The following is a 24,833-nucleotide window of genomic DNA, read 5'->3' on the forward strand; positions in this document are numbered from 1 at the left end:
AGTGCATTCGCGTGCGTCCTCTGCAGCATGCACTTTTGCACTCTCCCCCAATTCCCGGCGCTCTCTCCCTCTCTCTTTCTATATCTCTCACTGTTTTTCCCTCTCTTTCCCTCGCGCGTTGTTGTATGTCTCACACTGTTATACAATTCCGCAAAAAAAAAAACACCAGCGCTCTTTGTTGCTTCGATGCAAAACGACGAGGCAGGAGAGTCCAATTAGCGTAGCATGCGCTGCGTAGAAATGCAACAGACAACAAAGCGTTGGACAGTGAATAGATTTCGTGTTTTTTTCTTCGCTCTCTCTCTCTCTCTCTCCCTTTTTATTTTGTTCCATTTTCTGCACATTGTGGGTGACCAATGACTCAACCTGTTTGTGTTTTTTTTTGTAAGAAAGCGCACAAAAAAAAAGCAAAATACAGAAGCAAGCAGTGAAACGTTCTAAGGCTGCTGTTGCCAACCAACTTCGAAAAAGCCTTTGCAACCCTTGAAACATTATGCTTATATCAGCTTCCTCTCTCCCCGTCCCTCCCGCTCCCTTGCCCACCCCATCCTCATCAGCCCTTATCAAGGCGTGCGCAAGCGGGAACAATGACTGGACGACTGGAGGCTGAGAATTGCTCCACTACCTGCCATTGCAAATAAATAACAGATGTGGACTGCTTACACGGTCGCACGATGACAAAAAAAAAACAACAAATTCGCTGACCACTTTTCCTCACCACCAAGGGAAAGGAGGACGGAACACTTGCTACAAATGCTGGGCCGGTGACTGACGCGCAATCCGGCCTAATCTCGGCTGCGATTAAACCGCTCAAGAATACGTTAAACCGTAAAAAAAGCGAAGGTCTGACCTTTTTTTTTAATCTTTAGCTCCGCACTCTGGTGCTTTATATAGCGGGGACGGACAAGTTCGCGGTCAACATTAAGCTGGACGGCGTAAAAATTCAATCGTCAATAGAAGCAATCCGCACGGGTACACAACGCGAAAAGCGCATCACGCAGACCGTTAAACCGCGATAGAGAGAGCACACACACACACGAGCGCACGCTCCGCGATGGTGTAATTGTAAAGCAATTGAATCTTCAATTGCCTACCACCACCACCACCATCACCATTGGCGACCGAAAAACAATCTCACAATCAAACCGAGCCGCGCCAGCATCGCGCGCAGCGCACACACAGAGGCCTTTCTCTCGGTGCGCACGCACACAGCCCCAGTACCGGGCGTGTACCGATCAGGGCGCACCACTCGCATCTCTTTATTTGCAAGCCGTGCACGATCCGGCCAGATCAGTACGTGCGAGTCGATTGAACGGTGCGAACGCGCGCGCGTGTGGTCCAAGTGCGCACAAGCAAACTTTACCAGACACGGGCACACACATACAGACAGATGCGATCATGTCGCTCACGGTGGAGCTGTTCGATCTTCCGGCACACCAGTTCCGGGTGTTTTGGGGCGCCTCCGGCAGCATGTGGCAGTCGCTGTGGGACCGTTTCCTCGACTTCACCGGTACGTGTGTTTGTGTGTGTATGTGTGGGCGTGAGTGTGCATCACATCCAGCAATCACAACAACAACAACAACAACAACGGCACCATCAACCGATCACAACACGATAATAATCTTATCGTTGAGCCGCTTTTCAAAACGCATTTTAGTTCGCCATGGCCCAATTTATGAACATTTTCTCCCCTCTCTCTCTCTCTCTCTCTCTCTCTCTCTCTCTCTCTCCCCCCCCCCCCCCTTCCCGTACAGGTGATAACCCGCTCGCCCTTTGGACCGTCGGGTCGTACGTGTACACCTCGCTGGTCTACTGGAGCATCGGGCTGGCCTACACGCTGCTGGACGTGACCGGGCGGCCGGCGGCCCTGCGCCGGTACAAGGTGCAGCCCGGCACGAACGAACCGGTCGACCCAGCCCGGCTGCGCACCGTCATCCGGCAGGTGCTGTTCAACCAGTTCTGCACCGGGCTGCCGTTGCTCTTCCTCATGTACTACCTGCTGCCGGGGCAGACGCGCGACACGATCCGCCAGCTGCCCACCTTCGTGACGGTCGTCTGGCAGCTCGCCGTGTGCATCCTGATCGAGGAGGTGATGTTCTACTACAGCCACCGGTTGCTGCACGACGGCCGCATCTACCGGTACATCCACAAGCGGCACCACGAGTGGACGGCCCCGATCGCGATCACCGCGATGTACGCGCACCCGGTCGAGAACGTGCTCAGCAATCTGCTGCCGATTGCGGTCGGCGTGTGGACGACCGGGTGCCACATCTCGGTCGCGTGGCTGTGGTTCACGCTCGCCATCTCGAACACGCTGCACGTGCACTCCGGCTACCATTTGCCGCTGCTGCCCAGCCCGGAGCAGCACGATTTCCATCATCTGAAGTTAGTGTGCGGTTGGCAATGGCGGGGCGAAACGCGAGTTTGAACAATTATTTTACATCTTATTTTGGTTCTTCTTTCCACAAGGTTCAACCAATGCTACGGCGTGCTCGGTGTGCTGGACTGGCTGCACGGCACGAGCGAAATGTTTCACCGGTCGAAGCAGGCGAAGCGGGACTACATCATGACCAGCCTGGAACCGGTGCGAGAAACCCATCCCGATCAGTAGCTCCTGTAACGCACCGAGGGTGTCCAGAGGGGAAATCGTCTTCCAAGGACCATTCAATATGTTGATGGCGATGTTTTTATTTTAGAGCAGCCGCTATATGACTAAGCTTGGCTGGTATCAAGCCCAGCAAAAAGCCTGTTTTGAACCAATGGAACAGGAGCAAAGCAATTACAAAGAGAGTACGTATCTATATATTTTTTTTTAAATAAAAATAAAATGTTTGCAAAACACTTATACTTTCGCCGTGCTCCGAGAGTGCAGTTTGTGCCATCCGATATCCGAACTGAAATAGCAAATGATCCGTGCTCGATAGAATTTAATCGTTGTCCCTTTTCTCCAACTTAAACTTTCTCCTAACGAGTCCTCAATTCGATCGTTCGGTGGGAGCGCGGAGTCGGACCTCGAGTTCGGACTCAATTCCAAAGCCGATACGATGCTGGAATCGATTACGGAAATGACTCCAGAGCCAATTCCGGAAATGACTCAGTATCGGAATCGGCTCCGTAATCGACATCGTCCTGGGAATTCCAATTTGCTCTGGTAACGGATGTCAGAATCAACTCCAGAAATGGAATTAGCTCCGAAATGAGAATCAGTTCTGGAATTGACTGCCTTAGAATCGCCTTATACTTATCCGGCACTACCACCGCTTTGCGGTCTTGGCCTCCAAGAATCGCAGAATTCGGAGAAGAATCGCATTAGGGTCTCTTCAATAAAATTAACAACAGCAATACTTCTTGCTTTGACGCTCTGTATCAAATTAATTATCTTCGAGTGGCACTCGCGCTCAGATAATTGCTGAGTAGCAGTGTGTAGCCCTTTGGACTTTGGATGCTGTTCAGCAGTGAATGCATCGATTAAGAGGGGTTTTAAGTGAATTGCACTCATTGTGTTTTTGCACAAAACGAAGAAAAAAAAACCCCACAGCGAGCAGTGCTCATTACATCTCGTCAATCAGCTGGTTAAATCATTATATCCCAAGCAATAGAGACAGTACTCCCTATGTATTTATTATAATACATTCGTAACTGTTGCACATTACATTTCTTTCCGTTTTGACTAAAGCCATAAAGGAAGCCTATCAGACAGCTTTCCAAGGTAAACGAAAAGGAAATCTTAACTGTTTAGCTGTGTTTTACCACACACCCAGCACGCAATCAAATACAGCTCATATCACCCAAGAAATAAGCAATTAAAAAGGGTTAAGCCACCGCTGGAGGAGGGATAAGCGCAGGCTATCTTGCCCGCGTACACCAACACCCCAAGCTGGTCCATTTGGGGTTTCACTGTAGCAGTATCTCAACAACATCTGCTCATAACAACAACAACAACAACAACTACTACTACACCGATAAGATCGAGCAGTGTGTGTTTACGCCTCTGAGCGTGAAATGTTGGTCATGTCGTATCAGAAGCTGACTTGCTGCTTTTCTCTTCTTCGGTGGCACAACGCTCCTACCGGGCATATGAAGCCTGCGCCGTGCTGAGGGCTTACCAGACTTAGGGACTATCGTTTTATCACACCCACTGGACGGTCAAGGCACAGATAAGGGTCCGGCAGCGCAAATAGTGCTCAGTTGGCCACTTAGTTACGGGATGACCTCCGTAGATCCCGTTCCACGTACTTGGTGTAAGGCTCTACCCCAATCAGTACTAACTGAGAAATGTTAAGCTCTGATGTCGCATGATTATCACCGACCGCAAAATGTCACGACCAAGAGTTGATGGCACAAAATGTCACCAAGCGTGTGATGGTCGCACCAACTGTTTGAGTCTCGCCTCTGATCACCACAGTAGAGCTCGTGACGCTGACTCGATTTTGTTTCAGCCGGAATTTGTCATGACTACGTCCAGTGGCATTTTGCAGAACTGATCTCAGTAAAAAAAAAAGTCATGACATAGTGTCTGACCCAGCGTTGGTCGCAAAAATGTCACGGTGCTTGCATTGGTTCAACACCAAGCGTTTTGAGTATCACCTCTGGCCATCACAATTGAGCGTACGTGACGCTGACATGGATTTTGTTTCAGTCAGAATATCTTTTATGACATTGACATTTTGCAGCACTGAATTACTTTGAAAGTACTGAAGTTTAAAGATTTAGAAAGCAAAGCAAAGAAACATTTCATTATTAACTGGTGTGTTAGTGTGTTCCTCTGTTCGCTACGAAGTATATTTTGTCATAATAATAATAAAAAAGAAATACGTTAACAATACTTGTTTTCTTCTTCTCTCCCTCTTCCTCTGATCTAGAGATAACTCACAGTAATAGTTCCAAAAAATTGGTTTACCTTTTAGTTTTGTTACTTTTTCATTTTTTTTTTCTTCTGTTATCGCTTTTTTCACTATATCGTTTCGCTAAATTTTAACTCTTACCCTGTCCTACCCTTCGTACGTACTACTACCACTACTACTACTACTACCAGCGTAACAGAGACATGAACGAAACGTATGAAAGCTTCCTTTCTGTTTGTTTTATCTTTGCGTTCGCATTTGTATGATTTTGTTATGAGTTTCACGTTTTCCATTTCCCTTTTTTGGCGGCTTGGATGGGAGGGGACTCAGCCCGACCGGTTAAACCCTTAGGCTGTACTACACCTACAGTGTCTGCCTGCTCTGCTGTGGAGAAGGAGAGAGGATTTGATCCTAACCGTTTCTAGCTCTGGATTTCTGTGGGCTATACGGGCAAGCGCACGCGGTGTAACACCTTCGCGAAAGATTTCTCTAAAACTACCAAACAAAAAACAAAGGCAAATTAAACGGAAAGGTTAGCGGTTTTAGTTGCGTGTCTACCTCACGGACAGGATGGGAGGGATGTACGTTTCTACTAGCTAATCTAAAGCTGGGGCGATCGCCAACGTCCCCAAAAGATTCTCTGTCGGCTCGCCCGATAATTCCACAGTAAGAAGGGGGAGGGTTAAAGGGAGAGGGCTTCAAGAAGGCACTTTATCGCACATTAATTAACGTTTGCTGTTCCAATTTTCTCGGGACCGCATGGAAGCGGAAAGGAAGATGAAGGGCCAGGGCATGGGGATGCGGGGAAGAGGGTGGGGGGAGGGGGTGGCAACTCAGTAGTTGTACATGCCGTCGATCAGGAAGTCCATCCGCCGGTAGTGGCGCGTCAGCCAGAACTCCTTCGCCCGCCGGTACGACAGCAGAAACAGGCCGAGCAGCAGCGGGATGGCAAAGATGAGCGTCACGATCGGGACGATGTACTCCCGGCGGCCGTTCGGCAGGTCGCCGCCCGGCGGCAGATACTCCTTGGAGAACTGGGCGAGCGGTTCGTCGACGCGCAGCCGGCCGCTGCTGTCCACCTGCGGATCGTACGGTGCCGCCCCGTACCCCGGTTTCGCCGCCTGCAGCAGGTTCGGCTCGTCCTCGATCGAGTAGGTGATCTTTGGCTTCTTCGGAGGTTTGGTGGTGGTGGTGGTGGTGGTCGTGGTGGTACTTGTCGTTGTAGTCGTTGTGGTTGATGTGGTGGTGGTGGTGGTGGTGGTTGTGCTGCTGCTACTGGTGCTGCTAGCCGCGACCGTTCGCTGGGTCGTTGTTGCGTTGGCACTGGTGGGCGGCCTTGATTGTGGTGGCGGCTGTACCGCTGACGTCGACGTTGCTGAGCTCGGTGCGGTTGAGGACGCGTTTGCACTGGTGATTGCAGGTAGCGTGGAACCGTGCGCGCCGGAGGAAGACGTGGACTCGTGCAGCGTCGTGCCGGTCGTTGCGTTTGCCTGTGTGTGGGCCGTGCTGTTCCCGGACGCACCGACTGTTGATGGGTGCTCCGGGGCGGCGCTCCTCACCGGGACGACCACATCGTTGCTCACGCCCTTCCGCGCCACTATCCGCTGGCCCCGGTCGGCGTGGTGCTCCTGCTGGGCGCTGACCGTCCCGTTGTCCCGCTCACCACCGTCCGCCAGCATCGCACCGATCACCTTCGCCACGGTGACGTTCACATTCGGCGCGTCGGGGTGCTGTGGTGGCGCCCCGCTTCCACTGCCCCGGGCCAGCAAGATCGCACCGAAACACACGTAGTACACGAGCGCCGTCCGCATCTTGCTGCTACTGCTGCTGGCAAGTGTTTGTTGCACCTTTTTGGCAGACTGTTTCACAAACAACAACACAACGCTGGCGGAGCCCCTTTGGCCTAGCTGGATTCTGTTACCAGTCCTCTCTCTCTCTCTCTCTCTCTCTCTATCTCTCTCTATCTCTTTTTCTCTCTTTTACATACACTCACATACACACCTACGGTCTACTTCATCGTTGGCAAACACGGTCGCAATCTCGCAATCTTTATTTGTGCGGCTGTTGGTGGGGCGAATCGAGCGAATGGATGGATTAGTTTCTTTGCCTTTTCTCTACTCCCTCCCCTTTCCTGTCCGCCCACCCGCTCACCTTACTTGGAAAACAAAATACGTGCAGCCCTCGAGGATGGGTGGTGTATCCACCCCCAAAACGCCCCAACTGCGAAGTTTTGCGCTGGCAGCACGAGACGGGGATTTTCGGTTTGTTGTGACACCGCTAACGTCGTCACGTCACGCGGGCAGCCAAAATCCCCCAAACGGCAAAAAGCCCGCTAAGGCTGCGCTCTGACAACTATCCGAACAGGGCAGACACCGCTCGGTCGGTATGAGCGAGCAAACTTGCACCGACGGGAAATGAAAGATAGTGTTGATAGTCGTGCAATTTGACCAAACGATCATTAGATCTAATGTTCGCTTTTTTATAATGTTCGTGCGATTTGGTCGTACGACGGAATCAATTTTTTTTTTGATTACGTCGGATCGTTCCATTCGATTTTATCTGTCAATGTAATTATGCAGGTTATGTAGAAACAATATAAAATTATTTTATTTAATGATTAAACAAATCAAACCATTCAAATTTTCGCAATATGAGACGAAATAGCGTTTGACAGAAGCGTCCGATAAAATTGAATCAGCGTTGCCACCGCCCTTAATCTTTATCTTGACCGAATGGTCATAAAAAAAGGTTTTTATTTATATCCAAACCGAATTGTTCCTGGCTAATGCTAAACTTTAACTGACTAAACCTATCTACCTGACCTTCCTGCTAGACGGCTAGTTGCTGGTTGCAGCGGTCCGTTCCCACGATTGGTCCACGTGTCGAATCCCAAGTGCCACAAATCCACTAAACGACCACTAAACGGCTTCTAAACGACTCAAGCACTCTACCTAAACGGAATATAGAAAGACTTCGTTTAGCAGACGGCAAACGACTCATGCATTCTAAAAATAGCGAAAAATCTGGTGGCGCTCTCTGTTGGTGGGATACCCCAAGCAGTTGAGCTTCATCGCTTGGAGGAGAGCTTTCTCATTTCCTCTGTACTGTTGTATGGTTTCGCATTGAAGTTATGCATCGCTAGAACTAGAACGGCGATACGATTGTTTAAATACTAAACTCCAACGGATACCACCAGCACTGAAGCAAGTGAGATTTTAGTAATGGTCGTTGGTGTTGATGCCCACGTATCTGACCACACGACCATTCATATAGATTTTTGCTCGGAAAGTTGGAAGAGTATATAGGCCATCAATAGATTAAGCGAAACACATTGAAAGAAAAGGACAGCGATATAATGATGAGTTACAAAACGCCTTCTATTTTCTACTAATCTATTACCGCCGAACAAACTAGGTAGCTACCATTTTCCAATAAAAATATTTTCAGCTTGAAACTGAAAATCATATCCTGTTGAAGGTTAACCGAGGCGCTACAAATGCTTGTCCCAGAGCGTTTCTACATACACCGAGACTGCAGCTGAGAGATGGCTGTGAGAGAATTGACAACCGGTTTCTCACGCTGGTGTGTGTAGAAGCTCTGAAAAGCGCCGAGATGAGACTTTTAAAATGATGTTGAAAAAAACCATTTTAATCGCTAAAATGAAGTCAAAAAAGTTTCTTTTACTTTTTAATAATATATCTACGATTATTAGACGGCAAAAATGCAAACTATAGTTGATCGATCGCTATAAACTGCCAATTTCATTTTTTCTCAGCTCCATCGTTCTTTGCATGCCGAGGAGAATTCTCTCACCGAAAATGCTGTCAGTCGCTGTCAAAGCATGCTGTCAGTTATTTTCTCAGCTGCATTCTCGGTGTATGTAGAAACGCTCCCATAAAAAGCATCAACATAAAAACAAATAGTTTCATACCCCTCGACCATCAACAAAGCGAATTGGTTTTCTGGGAAGCATCCCGTATTGTAACCGGTTTATACAGCTACGAGGTATAGCACAGGTAGAGTCCGTTTCCTGAAACAAGCGTTTTGAAATGAGAGTTCAAAAATCACACATAGATTGTTGGTTACAAAATAGTTGCTAAATTTAAATTTGGTTCCACACCCCAATCTGTACCAGCTTTAATCCTCATCAACGACGCAAAGGTGAGACATGGTGGCTAAACCAGCTAAATAATGGAAATTTAATGCACAATTTACTCATGACAAGACAATCAATATCTTGGTGCATCTATAGCAGCTTATACCAACCGGCAGCACGGTTTGTAGCAGACCGCTGACAAGCTTCAAAATCGGTTTGAAACACAGTTGTGACTCAACATTCCGGCCACTCACTCGCTTTGCCAATCGACCAATACGTGCTGAACGTCCGTGCTAGAATTTCCACCATTTTTTCGCGATAAAACGTAGCTTTCGGCCATCAAACTGAACAAAAAATCCAAATTTACGCCGAGATCAACCCGCACGAGTGTAGCATCACGCGAGCGAGAGAAAGCAGAGGAGAGCCTTCGGAAACGATCGCAGATCAACGTACGCCCTTGGGGTAAGTTTTATGGCCATCGTAATGTAGCCCCTCCGCAGGGCGGTGGCTTCATGGCTTTGTGCAAAAAAAAAAAATCGCAGCTGGCTCACATTTGCGCAGCCATTTGCCGCACTAGCGGCAGTCAATGCCAAGGAGTTGGGCGTACGGGACACTAAATTCGATTCCTTCCTCACTCTCGTGCAGTGGTACTACAGTGGGCCGTCATCGTTCGGCATAAGGTGCTATAGCCCTTGAGCAAAAATCTCCACCAAGCGCCAACGAGCTGCGCACACAAAATGCCTCCCCACCGACGAAACAGACGAGCGACGCGGCAAGATCGCAGAGTAGTGTACTTGCTGGGGTCAGCGCGTGTACGGTCATTTAGGAACTGGCCCTACAGCGGCATAATACATCCGTTGCGTTTGGCCTATGCCGGATTCTGCTGGAGGGGGGTAGACGATAAGGTGCACTGCTTCGACTGCGGCTTAACCCTTGGCGGCTGGCTCCGGACCGATGATCCTTGGGAGAAGCACGCTCGGTCGTCGCCCAACTGCCCTTTCATAGAAAATGAACCGATCCTCGCTACCGAGCCCAGTCCATCCCAGCCGGAGCCATCAGGCGCAGGCGCACCCCAGCCCGCTGGCAATCGGTCCGAACAGACTTCAGCCATGCTGTGCAAAATATGCATGGACCGGGAGGCGAACGCGCTCCTGATACCGTGTCGCCATCTATGTAAGCAATGCACGCTGGCGTATGCGTTGTTTAGTTTTAACTTTGATTCCTTTTTTTTTGTTTTGTTTTTTTAAGTGTGCTGCAAGGAATGTGGGCTACGATTGGCCAGCTGTCCCGTGTGCCGACAGAGTGCTGTAATATTGGTTTTGGTAAATGTGTGCTGAATTATGCCTTTTTACGGTACATCTTTCATTTGCAAATCAGAGCGCAGGGTTCTACGGACCAAGGCTAAGGCACTTGTTGCGTATGATCTGAAGTAGGTGTTTCATGTTTCTACGATTTTATTTTTGATTCCTACGTATTTAGCGCTAAAGCTACGGGCAGATGGGAGGCACATGGCACAAGCACGAGTTAATCATCGTGCCAAATTGGCATGCAATTTCACGCACGACGTAGCGTAAAAAAACAACATCATTCAGATTGCAATTCGATTTGAGCGACAGACAAATCTACTGCCAGTGCCATTCTTGCGACTTTTTTTTTTATATTATCATTATTACTACTATATTTATGATATTATGTATTAGTATTAAAGTATTAAGTTACAACACAATCGAGCATACGCGGGAAACATACCCTGAAACCACAGATCGATTCGGTATTCATGTGATGAAGCGAAGAACCAAAACGATTTCAAAGAATTACACAAAACAACGTAAAGATTAAGGCAGTCGTACCGTAACAGTGTAATGTATAACAGAATGCCATTGACAGATAATGTTAGCTTCACCGCTCTCTGACCGCCCGGATAAACTTTGCCATCCGCACAGATTAACTGTGACAAGTATTAGTACAAGTTGAGTGCCTCTACAAATTGTTTAGATTTAATACGATTGTTCTTATTGCTACCGAGATCGAGAAACACCATACACGCCATAACGTCCGTTTGCTGCTATGTGGATGCTCGGAGGCAGCGTGTAGTTCGTATCGTAGCAATAGATATTAGGGTTTGAAAATGATATTACAAACAGCAGCAATTAAACCCCTCTTTACCACTAATGTGATAGCATGTACAAACATCTAGTATGGCGCGTCAAGAACACAGGGAAAGTTACAAATTCTGGTTCGGCCCTCAGGACAGGATGTAAGTCAGTAGACAAACCAAAACATGGTTATGGTTGTGATGCTTTGCAAGCAGATATCTATGTAAGGTTCGATATGAAAAGCTCGACAGTAATTAAGTGACCAAATTTCATTTGCCTACGTCCATCATCCTCTTAATGTTCCTAAAGCGCCCATGTTTCTTAAAAACAAAAGAACAGAACAAAATCGTGAACAAATACAAAACAAAAAACAAAAAATCGGACGTTCTTCCCTAGCAATACTTCACCGTCTGGTTAGCTTGGCGCATTATGTCTAGAAGATATTGGAAAAAGAAATGATTTTTTGTTACTTTATTTTAAATCGTACTTCAACAATTTAGCATGCAATGACAGAAGCGGTCATTTTACAGTTTGCAACATTCCCGCGAAAAAGACATAATGCCCACATAAGCACAGCGAAGTCTCGCCGAGTTGAACCAGCAAGGGAAATCTTGTGTCCGGGTTACAGATTGCGTTAAAAGTGAACGTGAAGTTATGTTATTTTTGCTATATTTCATTAACAAATTAATAGGAAATATGGTTTATTGTACATCAGCACAAGAAAGGAAATGTAATATTCCAACTATTTACACTATAAAATATGCTAACATAATGAATTTAAAACGTGTTATTGTTATTCCCCACGCACCATTTTTTTTTTCTGTGGTAATCTCAAGAAAATGCATTTAATTCATTATGTTAGCATGTTTTATAGTTTCAATAGTTTGAAAATTAAATTTCCTTTCTTTTGGTGCACGATAGGCCATATTTTGATTTAAATTAAATTAAATTTAGCAAAAACATAGAATTCCACGTTCACTTTCATTCGATCTATAACCCGGACATTAGAGAGACTTCACTGGGCTCCGTGGCTAGTTATTTTATTATTTACAGTATTATCAAAACGTCTAAGAGACAATCGAAACCCGTCCTACAAGAGAACCGTTCATGGTGGAATTACATTTTTAGTGGAGTATCTATGTTTAGCTTAATTTTAAGATCTACCGTCCTATTAACGGATCATTAAACATGTTTCTAACATATACTGTGAGCATTAAATTGTTATTTATGAAATAAACAGAATCGAAACTTGCAATGAAACGTCTCCTTCATCAGCTTCTTTTATTTTCATTAGAAACACTTCAACTATCCAATGAATGGTTCTTTAAATGCTCCCCACCCTAATAGGGCAGAGCATCAGTCGTCGATTCGTTCAAACAGTCGAACCAAATCCGCCACACTGTCCGCATGGTAGTCCGGCTCGTCGAGCGAGTTGGCAGCCTGCTCCATTTGCTCCTGCGTTGTACCGCCCGACAGCACCAGCAGCTTCTGGAAACCGCACAGCGCCCCGAAACGCATGTCCTGCTCGAGCATATCGCCCACCAGCAGCGTACGGGCCGGACAGTCCAGCCCGTACTCCTGCACCACACCGGCCCGCAGCTGGTAGCCGGGCTTGCCGAGCAGGACCGCCCGCCTACCGACCGCCCGCTCCAGCATCTCCACGAACCAGCCCGGCCCAATGATCTCGCAGCCGTCCCGCACGTGGATCGTCTTGTCGGACGCACCGGCTATAAGCAGACAGTCGGCACGGCGCCGCAGATACATCTCCGCCCGCATCAGCTTCGGATAGTTGGCGTTAAAGTCAACGTCCACGATGACGGCTCGCACGGGTGCATCGTCGTGCACGGTCGCAATGATCTGCCGGAACGACTCGGGCAGCGGTTGGTGCGGACCGTCGATGAGCCGGTAGCCGGCCTCCCGCAGGCCGGACTTGAACTGTTCCGTGCCGAGACAGTAGATCAAACCGTCGAACTGGTGCGCCCGGAGATACTGGACGATGGAGCGGGCCGGATGTACGATGTCCGACTCCTGCACGTCCAGGCCCAGTGCGAGCAGCTGCTGCCGGTAGCTCGCGAACGGCCGAACGCTGTTGTTGGTGATGAACTTGACGCGCTTGCCGTGCGTCTGCAGCAGCTGAAGGGCTTTGTCAGCGCCCGGGATGGCGTCGAACACGGTCCAGAGGACACCTGGCGGAAGGAGACTGCGGTTTAGCGGATTTTTGTGCTGCTATGCTACCCACCGACACTTGACGACGACGACGCCGTACCATCGCAATCGAGCAGAACAGTGTCGAACGAGTCGATAAAGTGGCGAGCCTGCTCCTGGGAGAGCTGCAAGATGTGTCTGCTGCCCGGTGACTTGGCCATGCTCTGCTGTATCCGGGCGAACGGTTCGATCGGTACTAACGGTGGGCCGTACCAAGCGATGCTCTATTTGTAGCCAATTGATCTCTCCCCAATCAACCTTCATTGGTACGCTAATCCGTCGTGATTGAGCGAGTGCAACCACCGTGAGGTATCGAATTTCTCGTCCCCCAACCCTTCCAGTGGTTTGGGCTAGCGATGGCAGACTGTAGTCGGACTGGAGCGTATCCACGGTTTCGAACCAGCTACGGGTATGGTAAATTTAATACCGAATCGGGCAATTTTGGAACCACCAAAACCAATGCTCGGAGTTAGAGCCGCCCGACGTCTAAATCGTTGGGATTTGGAGTCGATCCGAGTCGAAGATATCCGGAATCAGATTCATCTGGAGTTAGAGTCGTCTGGAGTCGAGGTCAGAGTCGTTCGTAGTCGGTGTCAGAATCTTCCGTCGAGGTCGCACTCGAATTTATCTGGAGTCAGAGTGGAAATGATTTTGAGGTCAGAGCCGTCCGGAATCAATCGTAGCAGTCCACAGTTGGAGATATCCGGAGTAGGAGTTATCCGGAGACGGAGTCATTCAGAGTCAAAGTCGTCCGGAGTCGGAGTTGGAGTTGGTTTCGGAGTCATCGGGAGTCAAAATCGCCCGTAGCTGGAGTCGCCCGGCAGAATGACTCCAGCCGCCTCCGAATAATGCTGTTCGAACATACCTTCCAGAATCGGTTCCATCATTTTTGAAGTCGACGTCGGATTTTGCCAACCTTACCCATCACTGTTTTGGACATCGGGGCCCTTTCGGTCAGGCATAAAGCAACTCGTTGTGTGTGTGTGTTTTTTTTATCAATTATTTACAGATATTTTAATTTGTTCTTCAAAAAATTGTTTCACTTCTATCGAGAGAGTTGCCGGCGGCCTGCGGCAGGCATACCACTCTTACAAGCGGTAAAGAGGCACAGCACGCAGATAAATACGTGCTCGAGATGAGGTTAGGCGTCGTTAGGGAGGTCAGGCGTTACGGATAAAAACAGAAACATAAAACAATAATAAACCAGCAAGCTCCGTGTCGTTAGGTAACTGCGCCACACCGGCGCGTGTGCGTAATTTGATCGCGAATTGGCTTTGCTCATGAACGCTGTGCCCACCGTGTGCTCCTAGCTACTTCTGCCCTACACCCGCGACGTCACTATGCCGTACGCGGCGTACGGTTCGCAGTCATCCGTCTGCATCCGCAGCGGGTACTCGTTGTCGTCCGCAATCGAGCCATAGTTAGCCTTCTCGTCGTCCGGGCTGCTGTCCTCCGACGCGACACACCCGTTCTGCGCGTACCGGGTGCCGGCGACACTACCGCCAACACCACCGCACCCACCCGTCCCGGACAGGGCCATCTTCAGCTTTTCCTGCTCGATGATGTACTCGTTCGTGAGGTACTGCTCGCGCTTGATCTGATCCTGCAGCTTGGTCGGCACGTCCGGTATCGCCCACGCCACCACTATCTGCACGAAGCTGACGAGGTTCTGGTAGATCACGACGAACGTGAGCCGGATCGCCAGTATCTGCCAGTAGATCGAGGGCCGCTTGTACGGGCGCGGATCGTCCGGCGGGTTCCGGTACTCCGAGTACCGGCAGATGGTAATGTTCGAGAAGGTGCTGTTCTCTGGCGCCGCATTCGCCTCGAAGTGCGACACGTTGAAGTAGGCGAGCGTGTGGTTCACGAAGCCCTCGTCCGTGCCGGTCGGGTTGACGACGTTCATGTACATTAGGCGGGGTATAAAGTTGGAGGAAAATGCGATGATAAAGGCCTGCAGGAAAGGAAACGGGGAACGCTTAGTGGCACCGGTGCGACAGAGCTAGAATAAAGAGGAGGAGACGGTCTTACACTCGATATGACGGCCACCTTGCCGACCACGTGCATGATGTTGTACCAGATGCCAAGATCCCGGACGCGCTGCGGCACGGCCCGCTTGTAGTAGAGCAGGAACTTTTTCGCGTCCAGCCGCGTTTCGAACACGTTGTTCAGCAGCGCAAAGAAGGGCGCCAGCGGAAATGCCACTACGAAGATCGTGATGAAGCCGTACTGTATGACTGCAGGAGGATGACATCAAAACGTTCAGGTCAACTGTAGTACAAAACCAATCTGCTCCTCTGCTTACCCATCTTGAGATACTCGTTGAACAGGCTGCGATCGTGCCAGTTGATGAGGTTAAAGTCTTTGGTCCACTGGTTGCAGCAGATCAGCCGCTCGCCGTTCTCCGCACTGCCCGCATCGATGCCCAGCACGCTCCGGAACTCCTTGAACTTCTGCACCAGAAACGGTATCAGTATCTCCGTGATGGCACCGATCGCCTGCTTGCCCACCATGATGATCGCGAGCTGTATGCACAGCTCCATCAGGCAGCCGCCCGGGCTGCACTCCTCCTGCCGCAGGTGCAGTATCCGGTTGTACTTGGCCGGATAGCCCGGGAACTTGCCCTTCATGAACGCGATGTAGAAGATCGAGCTGTAGTAGTTGACGAACTCAAACAGGTAGATCTTCAGGTTGAGGCTCTCGTTGTACTCGGTCTGGGTGCGCCGGTACTCCACGTTCGTCATGTACTCCGCCACGTACTGGTAGGCGTACGTGAGCGCGGTCGAGGCGAGCAGATTGATGGCGGCGGTCGTCGCCGGAAAGATGATCAGCTTGCCCGACACCGACCCACCGTCGCCGTAGATGTTTTTCGAGGTCATCAGCGACATCCGGTACACGACGATACCGAAGACGGCCGCTATCGTAAGTAAAATCTGCAACGAGAACCACCGGAAAAGGGGGCTTCACAAGCTGCACCACTGCAGTAAAGCGACCAGATACATACAAATAGGAAGATCACAGAGTAACTGTAGAGGAAGCTGGGGAACTTTTTCGTCCAGAACGGTGGCGACGGTTCCTGCGCACCTGTGGCAATGTTGAACATCATCTTCTTGATGTTCTTCAGCCGGGACAGGTACTGTGGGCGTGGCGGTTCCGCCAGCGAGCAGTACTCGGTGATGCCCCAGCGATGCTGAATGCGGGACGAGTAGCGTTTCCACATCTCCAGATATAGGGTCGCTTTTTTGGGTGAGAAATAGTTAAAAAAAGGGGGGGGGGGAGAGCGATTAAGACCAGCAATATAGTCATCAGCACAAGCCAACTTACCCCACACGGACATAAAGATCGAGAACACGATCGTCATCTCGTTGTCGAAGATGTGCGCCAGCTTCGAGATGTTGCAGGTCGTCCGCAGGTACCAGTAGTCGCAGTACTTGTCACACTGCGGGCACATGATCGTCCCGTTGTCGTCGCAAATCTCCTGACTGATGCGATTCGCCGGGTACGTCAGCAGCCCGTAAAAGAAGCATATCAGCCCCACCACCGAGGCCGGTATCAGCATGTGCGTGTAGAACCCGAGCCACGCAAAGTACATCGCAATCTTCACGCCAAAGTACTCCTTGATGTGGTCGAGCGGCTGGTGCTTGATCCACTTGCTGATCGAGGCCCACTCCTCCAGCAGCAGGGCGCGCTGGCAGCTCGACCGCAGATCGGTGCAGCCGTCGTGCAACGGGTACGCGTCGAGGTATACCTGGTCCTCCATCAGCCGCCGGATGCCGATGTCCTTCTTCTCCTCGACTGCCTCGCTAAAGTACGTCCGCTCTAGTATGAAGTGGGCGACCGCGATCCGTATGCTGGGCGTGAAAAAGTTCTGCTCCCGGTCGTCGAACAGGTACGGCTTGTCGCGCGAGTACTCGTACATCAGCCGGTACTCGGGCGGCGCGAACTTTTGCCTGTCGATGATGACAAAGTTAAAGAGGGGCCGCCGGAACAGCCGCACCAGCGTGCTCTGGATGCTGAAGTCGCGCATTATGATCTTGTCCTGGTTTTCCAGCTTCTTCATCGGCATCTGCATCTTCATGATCTCGCAGTAGTGCGACAGCACGTTCTCCGGCACGTGGATCTTGACGAAATGGATGCGCTGGCAGTTTTCCGTCTCGATCTGGAGGCCCTCGCTCTCGAGATTCCGCTGGTAGATGGCGCGCCGCTGCTTCGCCTCCGCATTCTCGTCCTCGCCGTTGAACGCGAGCACGTAGTCGACGATGCGCCGCTGGTCCTGGAAGTACTTCCATGTCTGTCCTCGTCGACAATGTAGTGCCATATTGGGTCGTTGTTTTTTTTTCGTAGACCGAGAGTAAAGAAAGAATATCACATTAGCACGTTGCACAATCCCGTGTAACCGATTGCGTGAGAGTTTTAAACAGCTAGGGTTACCGCCAAACGGAAAATGTTAGTAAATTTTCAGAAAATGCATGCGCTTCGTCACACCCTGCCGTTAGTTTAGTTTAGGCCGCTGCGTCAGACTTTTCGGAGATGATTCCGTTCGTTAACGGCTTAGTGTTAGAATGGGAGCAAAAGAAGGACTGAAAACAATCGCCAGCTATTGTGCTGACCGAACAATTCTGGCCGAACAATTGAGTGTACTGTGGACTGCAGGAAGCCGTCTCGTAAGAGTCCAGTTAAAAGACGGACCTCATTGGATCTCGTTTGGCCAGGCCTTTCTTGATAGAATAGCCAGAATAGACCATTTATCACGACTGTTCAAGCATTTTAGCAACAGACAAGCAATAGCACACACACACACACGCATACACACACACATCGTCTCCATAACAATACGATTCTTATGACTTCCTGGGACGGATCACTTCTTATCATGACCTCAACCTACTCGTCTCGGCCGAACATTCGCGCGGATATGGATAGAATGGAGTGGAGCAAAACGGACCGGTACGCGGCGATTCGTTGTGGCTGTCGTCGTCACACACATGTGGTTAGAAGATCTCCATTCCTCCTCTTCTTCCCCTCCCCCAACATCCCCCAAATAACGGCGAATGGTTGATGAAGTTGGATCGGCTGGTCTACAAGGCAGCTGTCGCGATGGTGGTTGTTGAAGTTTGCAAACGAACATTCAAGCAAAAGTTCTTCACTGATGCGTGCAAACACATAAGCACACACACACACACACATAAGCACACACACATAGACACACATGCGTGCGCGCAAACCGAGGGTGGTGATCTGGCGGTTTGTGCGGGTTTTAGTTTTTTTTTCTTTTTTGTACGGTGAATTGGGGTGTTTCTAAAAATAAGCAAAAGCCGATCCGTCCTCGCCAACATCGGGTTGAGACAGCGGTAATGCTGCTGCTGCTGCTGCTGCTGCTGCTTCCCTACCCCAGCACAGTGTCCGTGCACTCGACGACAGATTTTGCACATCGCAAACCGAACCGGGAGAACCAGCGGGAACCTGCGTCTCCTTGCTGCCTATCTGCACCTGCAGCCTGATCGTCGTCCTCGTCGTCGCCTTCTGGTGCTGGCCGGATGTGACAGCCGTCTGCCTCTGGACACCTTTTGCGGAGAAGCAGCAGCGGTGGTGGTGGTGGTGAAGGGTGGTTTTACGCTCTCAATTAACTAACACGCCAGCCTCGCTTCATGTAGCGCACAAGCGCCCAACGCGACCCAACGGCAGCCCCAGCGCACTAGGGAGAGCCGGGTTAGGATCATGTTAGGTCGGTTCGTCGTCTCTGCCAGGCGCGCGCGCGCTCACTTCGCGCTGGGCTTGCCAAGGGGTGGGAGGAGTGGGAGGGCTTGGTGAAGGGGATTTGATTCCGTTTCGCGTACACACCACAAACACCAAACACCACACACACACACACACAGACCACGCGGTACGGCGGCAAATCTTGACATTGGGCCGCCAGTTGCGCCAGTCTTTCGCTTTTATGTGCCCTGCCCGGGCGCTCTGCCACAACACCGAGAAGCGGTTGAGCTATTAAAACCCGAACACCATCGGACCAGTATCCACACACACACACACATACACGATCGTGTAACAGAGCTAAGGGGGGGAGGAGGAGGGCACAATCCCGGTAAATTCTAGGACGGGGTGATAAAACCCCAACGCTGTCATACACGCGTCATCACCATGCATCACCAGCAGGTACAGCATCCCGGGTTGCTGTCTGACTCACTACACGGGGGCTACGTGTGAAGGGTAAAGTTTTGTTGCAGCACAGAATGTGGTTGGGCAAGTACACGCCCGCAGAAACGCTTCAAAACTCGGATAGTGCGAGAATTATCGGCAAACGCCGATAGCGGCACTGTAGGGATGCTGGCGCCCGTTTCCACTGCGCCATATGTTTGCGTGTTGTCCGCGAACGTGCTAATTAGCCACTATCACCTTGTAACGGGCCAAGAAAAAACGGGCCCCAAAAGCAGAGCAGGGACTCGGAGTTGACTTCGCGGTGCCATTTGAATGCTGTTTGAGAGTTGGAAAGCCCCACGAGCAGCGGTTTGATTGATAGTGGCTACCGGGAGGGCAAAGGGTAGTAGTAGGTTAGAGCATCGTGCAATTTCCCCTCCTTCCTTGCACCCACCCCCGCACGGCAAAGCACTGCACACCACGCAAAGGATCGCAAGCGCTCTCAGGGCTGCTCGCGGCATCCTGGTCACGGCACCGACACTGCGACCAGCTTGTCACTAAAGCACCACCTCAACACCTGCTCACTTGGGCTCTGTTCGGTGCTGTTGTTGCTGCTGCTGCTGCTGCTGCTAATCCCGCCGGTGGTACGATCGGCTTCGGTTCGGTCTGTGCCTCCGGCTGGCTGTCGGGCACTGTCGTCGTCGCCGCCACCGCCGCTGGCTGATCGTTTCCGTTCACCATTCTCGCACCAGCGCACCAGCGCAATGGATGACACACGGGCGATGTGTGTTGCGCTCGAAGCCGCACGACCAACACCACACTCAGGCAACGGCGTGTGTGTATGATTCTGCTTCGTCGACGAGCGAGCAGTTTCAGGCGGACACACCGAGCGGGAGTGTCGCGAGCTGACGGGACGGAGCAGCCGGGGCTTAGATTTTCGACACCCCAGACCCACCCTCCTGCCCGGCCTGGCTCCTACTGACACTCCTGCTCCCTCACTGCTCCGAAGCACTGCTGTCCTTGGGATGAAATTTTCTTAGCGACTGTAATCTCGCCTGCCAGTGTTTGTGTGCTGTGCGCCCGCTCACGCTCACGAGCTCCCGATTTACATCGTCTATTATCGCCCTTTCTCTGGGCAGCGGCAGCAAAAGGCGCCACAGATTTTGAGAGATGCTGTGCCGCTCATCTCCCACGTGCTGGCACACACACACGCTCGTTTGCTCGCCGCAGGAGAGGATCTTCCACAGCGCCGCACCGTGGGCAGCCGGAGAAGAGGAATCTACTCGTGGTACAGAGAGGTCACCTGGGCGGGCAAAATCCGGGAGCGTGCGTGTTGCGGGTCATCAGCAGCGGGAAATCGTGTCCGAGTGTGTTTGCTACTCTTGGTGTGTGTGTGTGTGTACCACACGCAGAGAAACACCGACGCCAACCTGGCGCGTGAAATGCCGTGCCAAATGCAATCAGAATGAACCAAAAAAAACAACACTCTCTGTGACCTTTGCGATAAATGCTTTGCGTGAGGTTTGTATGTGTGTGTGTGTGAAAAATAGATAAAGGGAACAAACGGGACAAGGAAGAGGGTGAGGGGGAGTATTTAAATTAGTAACGGGAAGGCGATGGGAAATCTGACGCACGCGAAATAGAACACATAAATTAATAAATTCAACCCTTATCGTGGGGATTAGAGATTAGTGCCGAGCAGTGGGACCAAGTACAACGCAACCTTTCAAAACGGAGTAGGGGAAGCGAGAAAGGTAGATGCATACACCCGACTCCAGAAGGATAGATAGAGGTACAGAGCGCCCTGGGATTCAACTCAACACGGAGAGGTTTTGCTACGACTCTTTTTACCAACTCTTATGTGATTCCAATCACTAGTGTAGTAACTACTCGGTTCCTTGTTCGAAATCGATTCTGGAGTCGGATCTGGAATCGGAATCATTTCTGGAATTGAAATGTACATACAAACGATGTATTCTCAAGAAGATTCCGATTCCAGTTCCGATTCCGATTCCGGAGACGATTCCGTTTCCAGAACCGATTCTGGGAATCGATTCCAGGGACATTCGGAGCTAGCCAGAATTGACCGAAGCTACATTTTTCCATCACTCCTTGACGACTAGCAACTCACTCAGAGCGAGCCACTAGTCGGCACGGAGTGAGTGCCAGTGAGTGCTGAATCGCAAAAGAGTGATGTTCTTCATGAATCTTAAAAGAGTGATGGCCTTCATGAATTTTAAAAGAGTGTGTCAACGATTCGAGTCCCAACAGTCCTTTTGCCCCCACTGAGTCAACGCTCACTGCAAAGAATTATTAGTCACGAGTCGCTAGTACACAGTGCAAGCACAGAGCAAGAGCAGAGGATGTTACCAGCAGGCAGGCCTGCCACCGAGCAACCCGACAGACAGAAGCCCAGCACACCGTTTGTTTGAGAAAATGTAATCATGATACGTTTACCCTAGACTTCCACTGCGTATAGGTAACTATCTGTTTGGTTCTGTCATGCTCAGAACCGGGACGATAGTCATTACGGTAAGGTAAGCTAGAGTAACTAGTACTAGCACTAGGCACCTTTTCGTTGTACTCGGTGCTGAGGATGGTCGGCTTCAGGATGCCGCTGATGAAGCCCTTCGCACCGTTGCTGGTCGCGCCCGGCCGCGGCACGTACGGCAGGTTCGCTAGCCCACCGTTCGAGCGCGAGTCGTGCAGCAGCGCCTCGGTCGTCTGCCGCAGCCCGGCACCGTCGTCGCCGAGCCGCCGGTCCGTCGTCGGACCGGCACCGCTGCCCGAATCGACCGAGCCGAACCGCACGTCCTCCGCCGAATGGTAGACGGTCTGCCGGGACAGGTGCAGCGATTTGCGATTGGTCGCGTCCGAGTAGACGGACACCGCGTCCAGGTAGATGCTGTCCCGCTCGTCCATTCCGTCCGGGGCGTCGGTACTGTCGGCGTCTTCCTCGCCAAAGTCAAAGTACGACCGTGGGTAGGATCGCAGCCGGTCCGCCTGCTCAGCGTGGTGCTGCGTTGTACGGTTGTCCCAGCTGCTCCCGGTCGGTTCTATCGCATCCCGAAAGTCGCTCAGATCGCACAGCACATCGTAGCACTCGTCGTCCCGGTACTGGTACTCGGCCGGATCGTCCGGCTCGTCACTATCCTGGTAGCTCACTGGAAAGTGAAAAGGGGAAATATGCGTAAAACTCGTCTTGAGCAATGCTTTGTCTATTGTAACCCACCCCCGACCCAGAGTGTTTTGTTGCTTGCTTGCAACCCAAGCAACATTTGATATGAATTTAAAGCTGGAACACATTCTAAGAGTTTTTGATGGCTGCGCTAAGCGATATAGTTGGAGATATGAATTTTTGAGATTATTAACAGTTTTCAAGGCAGCAGGATTGTTAAAACGTATTGTGAACATCTATAACACTGAATTTTAAAGGCACAATTGTCGTTTAATTTGCTTATTTTAATTAACTTACAAAATTGTTACTACTTTTGCCAAAAATTTAAAATTTGTCAAAGCTTAATCAAAGCCGCTCAATCAACTCGAACTTTATATGTCGAATCAGTCGAATTTCAAACTCCTCCATTCCACATAAATCGTGCAGCATGTAGCTAGGTCTAGTTTGCAACAAAAAAAAATGCAGTCCTAACATTGCCTTAAGACCATTATAGGCCGTTTAGGAACGCCTCGCGGTTTATTATTGCTTGGAAGACTTTGTTGGACGTTCCAAAACATGAATAACAGCAATCATGAAGATGCCAACGAAGAACTGATCGGTGGACCCGGGTAAGATAAATATTCGTGAGAATCCCTTTATAAACCCCATCTCGTGAATGGAAATTTCATCAAACAGACAGTTTAGGCGACCTTGCAAAAAATATGCGACCTAAATCAACGCCAGAAAACAAATCAATCAGTTCTATTCTTTTCTTATTATTCGAGTCGTCTCGACGTCGAGGTGACGAATATTGTGTGTTTATTTCTATGGAAAAGTTCACTTTGGAGCTCATTTTCTCGACTCAAATCGAATCGAGTTCAGAATAGAATACGCCTGAATAACAACAAGCTGCAGATTTGTGACTTTCTTGCTATACATTTTATAGTTTAGAAATAGTACAAAGAGTAGTTTTCCTTAGCTGAGCCTGTTCCGAGCCTACGAGAGATATGCTATTGTTTATCAAAACCACCAGACCCTTAGTCGCATCTTCAATATGGCCCTAACTACAATCTACGAACAAACTGGACAAAATGTTACTTGGGAACGTACCTCGCCGATACATGGCTGCCGCCGATGTGGTTGCAGTCGCCCACCTTCTATCTGGCACAGTGTACTGAAACTAATCCCTTTGCACGTTGCAACGCTCACCGCGCGACCGTGCGTGGTCGACAAACCCGGCTCTAATCAAGGGCGTACCGCGTTTATCTATGCGCACTTACACACGACCAGTTAACCCCGGTGGCACGACCCGTGCGCTACGATATCAGCAGCGTTTAGGCATCGGCTAATCGGTTCGATAAATCGTGTGTGCAAAAAAAAAAACAGGAGAAAGTTGCAACCACTCCCCCTGGAAACACTTTGTCCAAGAGGCCCCGCAAAACTTCTAAAGAATCATGTCCAGACTATACCATATTCACTCAAAATCACATCCCGTGTGCACCAGTCATGGGTTCGCATCAGTCGCATCAGGCCACTTCCGGGCAGGCCCGCCAGCTCCAGACCTATGGCTAATGTCCGGATGTACTTCAGACTTTTCTAATTTCTTCGCGCACACAGCAAACACACGTACACTGATCACATACATCCGTCGGCACAGTTAAAGTCCCCAGTGTGCCGTTTCCTTCCACACACACACACACACACAACACACACACACACCAACACCCTGCCGGTGCAGTATGTGCAACTACATCTGCCGGCACAACAGAAAACCTTTCCCTGCTGCTGGGGCGCAAAAACACGACACGCTCGCGAGGTTGCCTGCGATCATCGACTAACGCGTAGAGGCCGATTAAATTTCCCTACTGCCCTTTCCTGCCTGTGTTTGTTTATTGTTTCACTCAGCTACAGAACTTGCGTATAGGTGTGTGTGGAGAGAGAGAAGTGTGCACAAGTGTGCACCTGCGGGGGGCGAGGGAGTGATTTCGGCGATACTTTATACACGTTTTACGCGGTCGGTTGGTTGGTACGTGTTGTTCCTCTTTTTTTTTGTATTCATAATTCATCAAACATACCTCAAACACCTCAAAAAAAAAATGGTTGCAAATGCACTTTGCGGCACTTACCCATCTCGCACCAGCTCAACGCCACGTGGGTGCCAGAACATATTTTTGAGCCAGCAGAAAAATGCGCTACCCTGTGCGCTCGAATGCGTGTGGAAATTGAAAAACAAAAATACGCCACAATTTTTCCATATGGTTCCAACCCAGGGGGGGGGGGGGAAGGGGGGGTAATGC

The 24,833-nt window shown here is 50.2% G+C and overlaps 4 protein-coding genes across 8 annotated transcripts; 1 reads left to right on the top strand and 3 right to left on the bottom strand.

Moving 5' to 3' along the window:
* The first annotated feature begins 941 nt into the window (after nt 1-941).
* Nucleotides 942-2,845, top strand: LOC120955223 (fatty acid hydroxylase domain-containing protein 2-like). Its single transcript, XM_040375885.2, has 3 exons — nt 942-1,510; nt 1,755-2,385; nt 2,470-2,845. The coding sequence occupies exons 1-3, from the start codon at nt 1,399-1,401 to the stop codon at nt 2,609-2,611; spliced, it is 885 nt and encodes a 294-aa protein (XP_040231819.1). The 5' UTR covers nt 942-1,398; the 3' UTR covers nt 2,612-2,845.
* Nucleotides 2,846-4,752: 1,907 nt separating this feature from the next.
* LOC120953819 (integumentary mucin C.1-like) lies at nt 4,753-7,139 on the bottom strand. Of its 2 annotated transcripts, none has more exons than XM_040374090.2 (2): nt 7,001-7,139; nt 4,753-6,905 (listed from the first exon to the last, which is right to left on the bottom strand). In XM_040374090.2, exon 2 carries the CDS (start codon nt 6,653-6,655, stop codon nt 5,678-5,680), a length of 978 nt encoding a protein of 325 aa, XP_040230024.2. In that variant the 5' UTR covers nt 6,656-6,905; nt 7,001-7,139; the 3' UTR covers nt 4,753-5,677. The 2 variants fall into 2 exon arrangements, with proteins under 2 accessions (XP_040230024.2, XP_049461066.1); XM_049605109.1 differs by having other exon boundaries at nt 6,996-7,139.
* A 5,146-nt stretch (nt 7,140-12,285) lies between these two features.
* Nucleotides 12,286-14,116, bottom strand: LOC120960757 (uncharacterized). The gene is made up of 2 exons (XM_040384389.2): nt 13,303-14,116; nt 12,286-13,222 (listed from the first exon to the last, which is right to left on the bottom strand). The coding sequence occupies exons 1-2, from the start codon at nt 13,400-13,402 to the stop codon at nt 12,393-12,395; spliced, it is 930 nt and encodes a 309-aa protein (XP_040240323.2). The 5' UTR covers nt 13,403-14,116; the 3' UTR covers nt 12,286-12,392.
* Nucleotides 14,117-14,223: 107 nt separating this feature from the next.
* LOC120960652 (anoctamin-2-like) lies at nt 14,224-24,378 on the bottom strand. 4 transcript variants are annotated; one of them, XM_040384368.2, is made up of 7 exons: nt 23,647-24,378; nt 21,951-22,543; nt 16,566-17,532; nt 16,246-16,478; nt 15,547-16,174; nt 15,273-15,478; nt 14,224-15,195 (listed from the first exon to the last, which is right to left on the bottom strand). In XM_040384368.2, the coding sequence occupies exons 1-7, from the start codon at nt 23,657-23,659 to the stop codon at nt 14,563-14,565; spliced, it is 3,273 nt and encodes a 1,090-aa protein (XP_040240302.2). In that variant the 5' UTR covers nt 23,660-24,378; the 3' UTR covers nt 14,224-14,562. The 4 variants fall into 4 exon arrangements, with proteins under 4 accessions (XP_040240302.2, XP_040240304.2, XP_040240305.1 ...); XM_040384370.2 differs by lacking the exons at nt 21,951-22,543; nt 23,647-24,378 and adding an exon at nt 19,965-21,011; XM_040384371.2 differs by lacking the exons at nt 21,951-22,543; nt 23,647-24,378 and adding an exon at nt 18,632-19,827.
* Nucleotides 24,379-24,833: the final 455 nt, after the last annotated feature.

Source organism: Anopheles coluzzii, chromosome X, assembly GCF_943734685.1.
Source record: "Anopheles coluzzii chromosome X, AcolN3, whole genome shotgun sequence".
Taxonomy (NCBI): Eukaryota; Metazoa; Arthropoda; class Insecta; order Diptera; family Culicidae; genus Anopheles; species Anopheles coluzzii.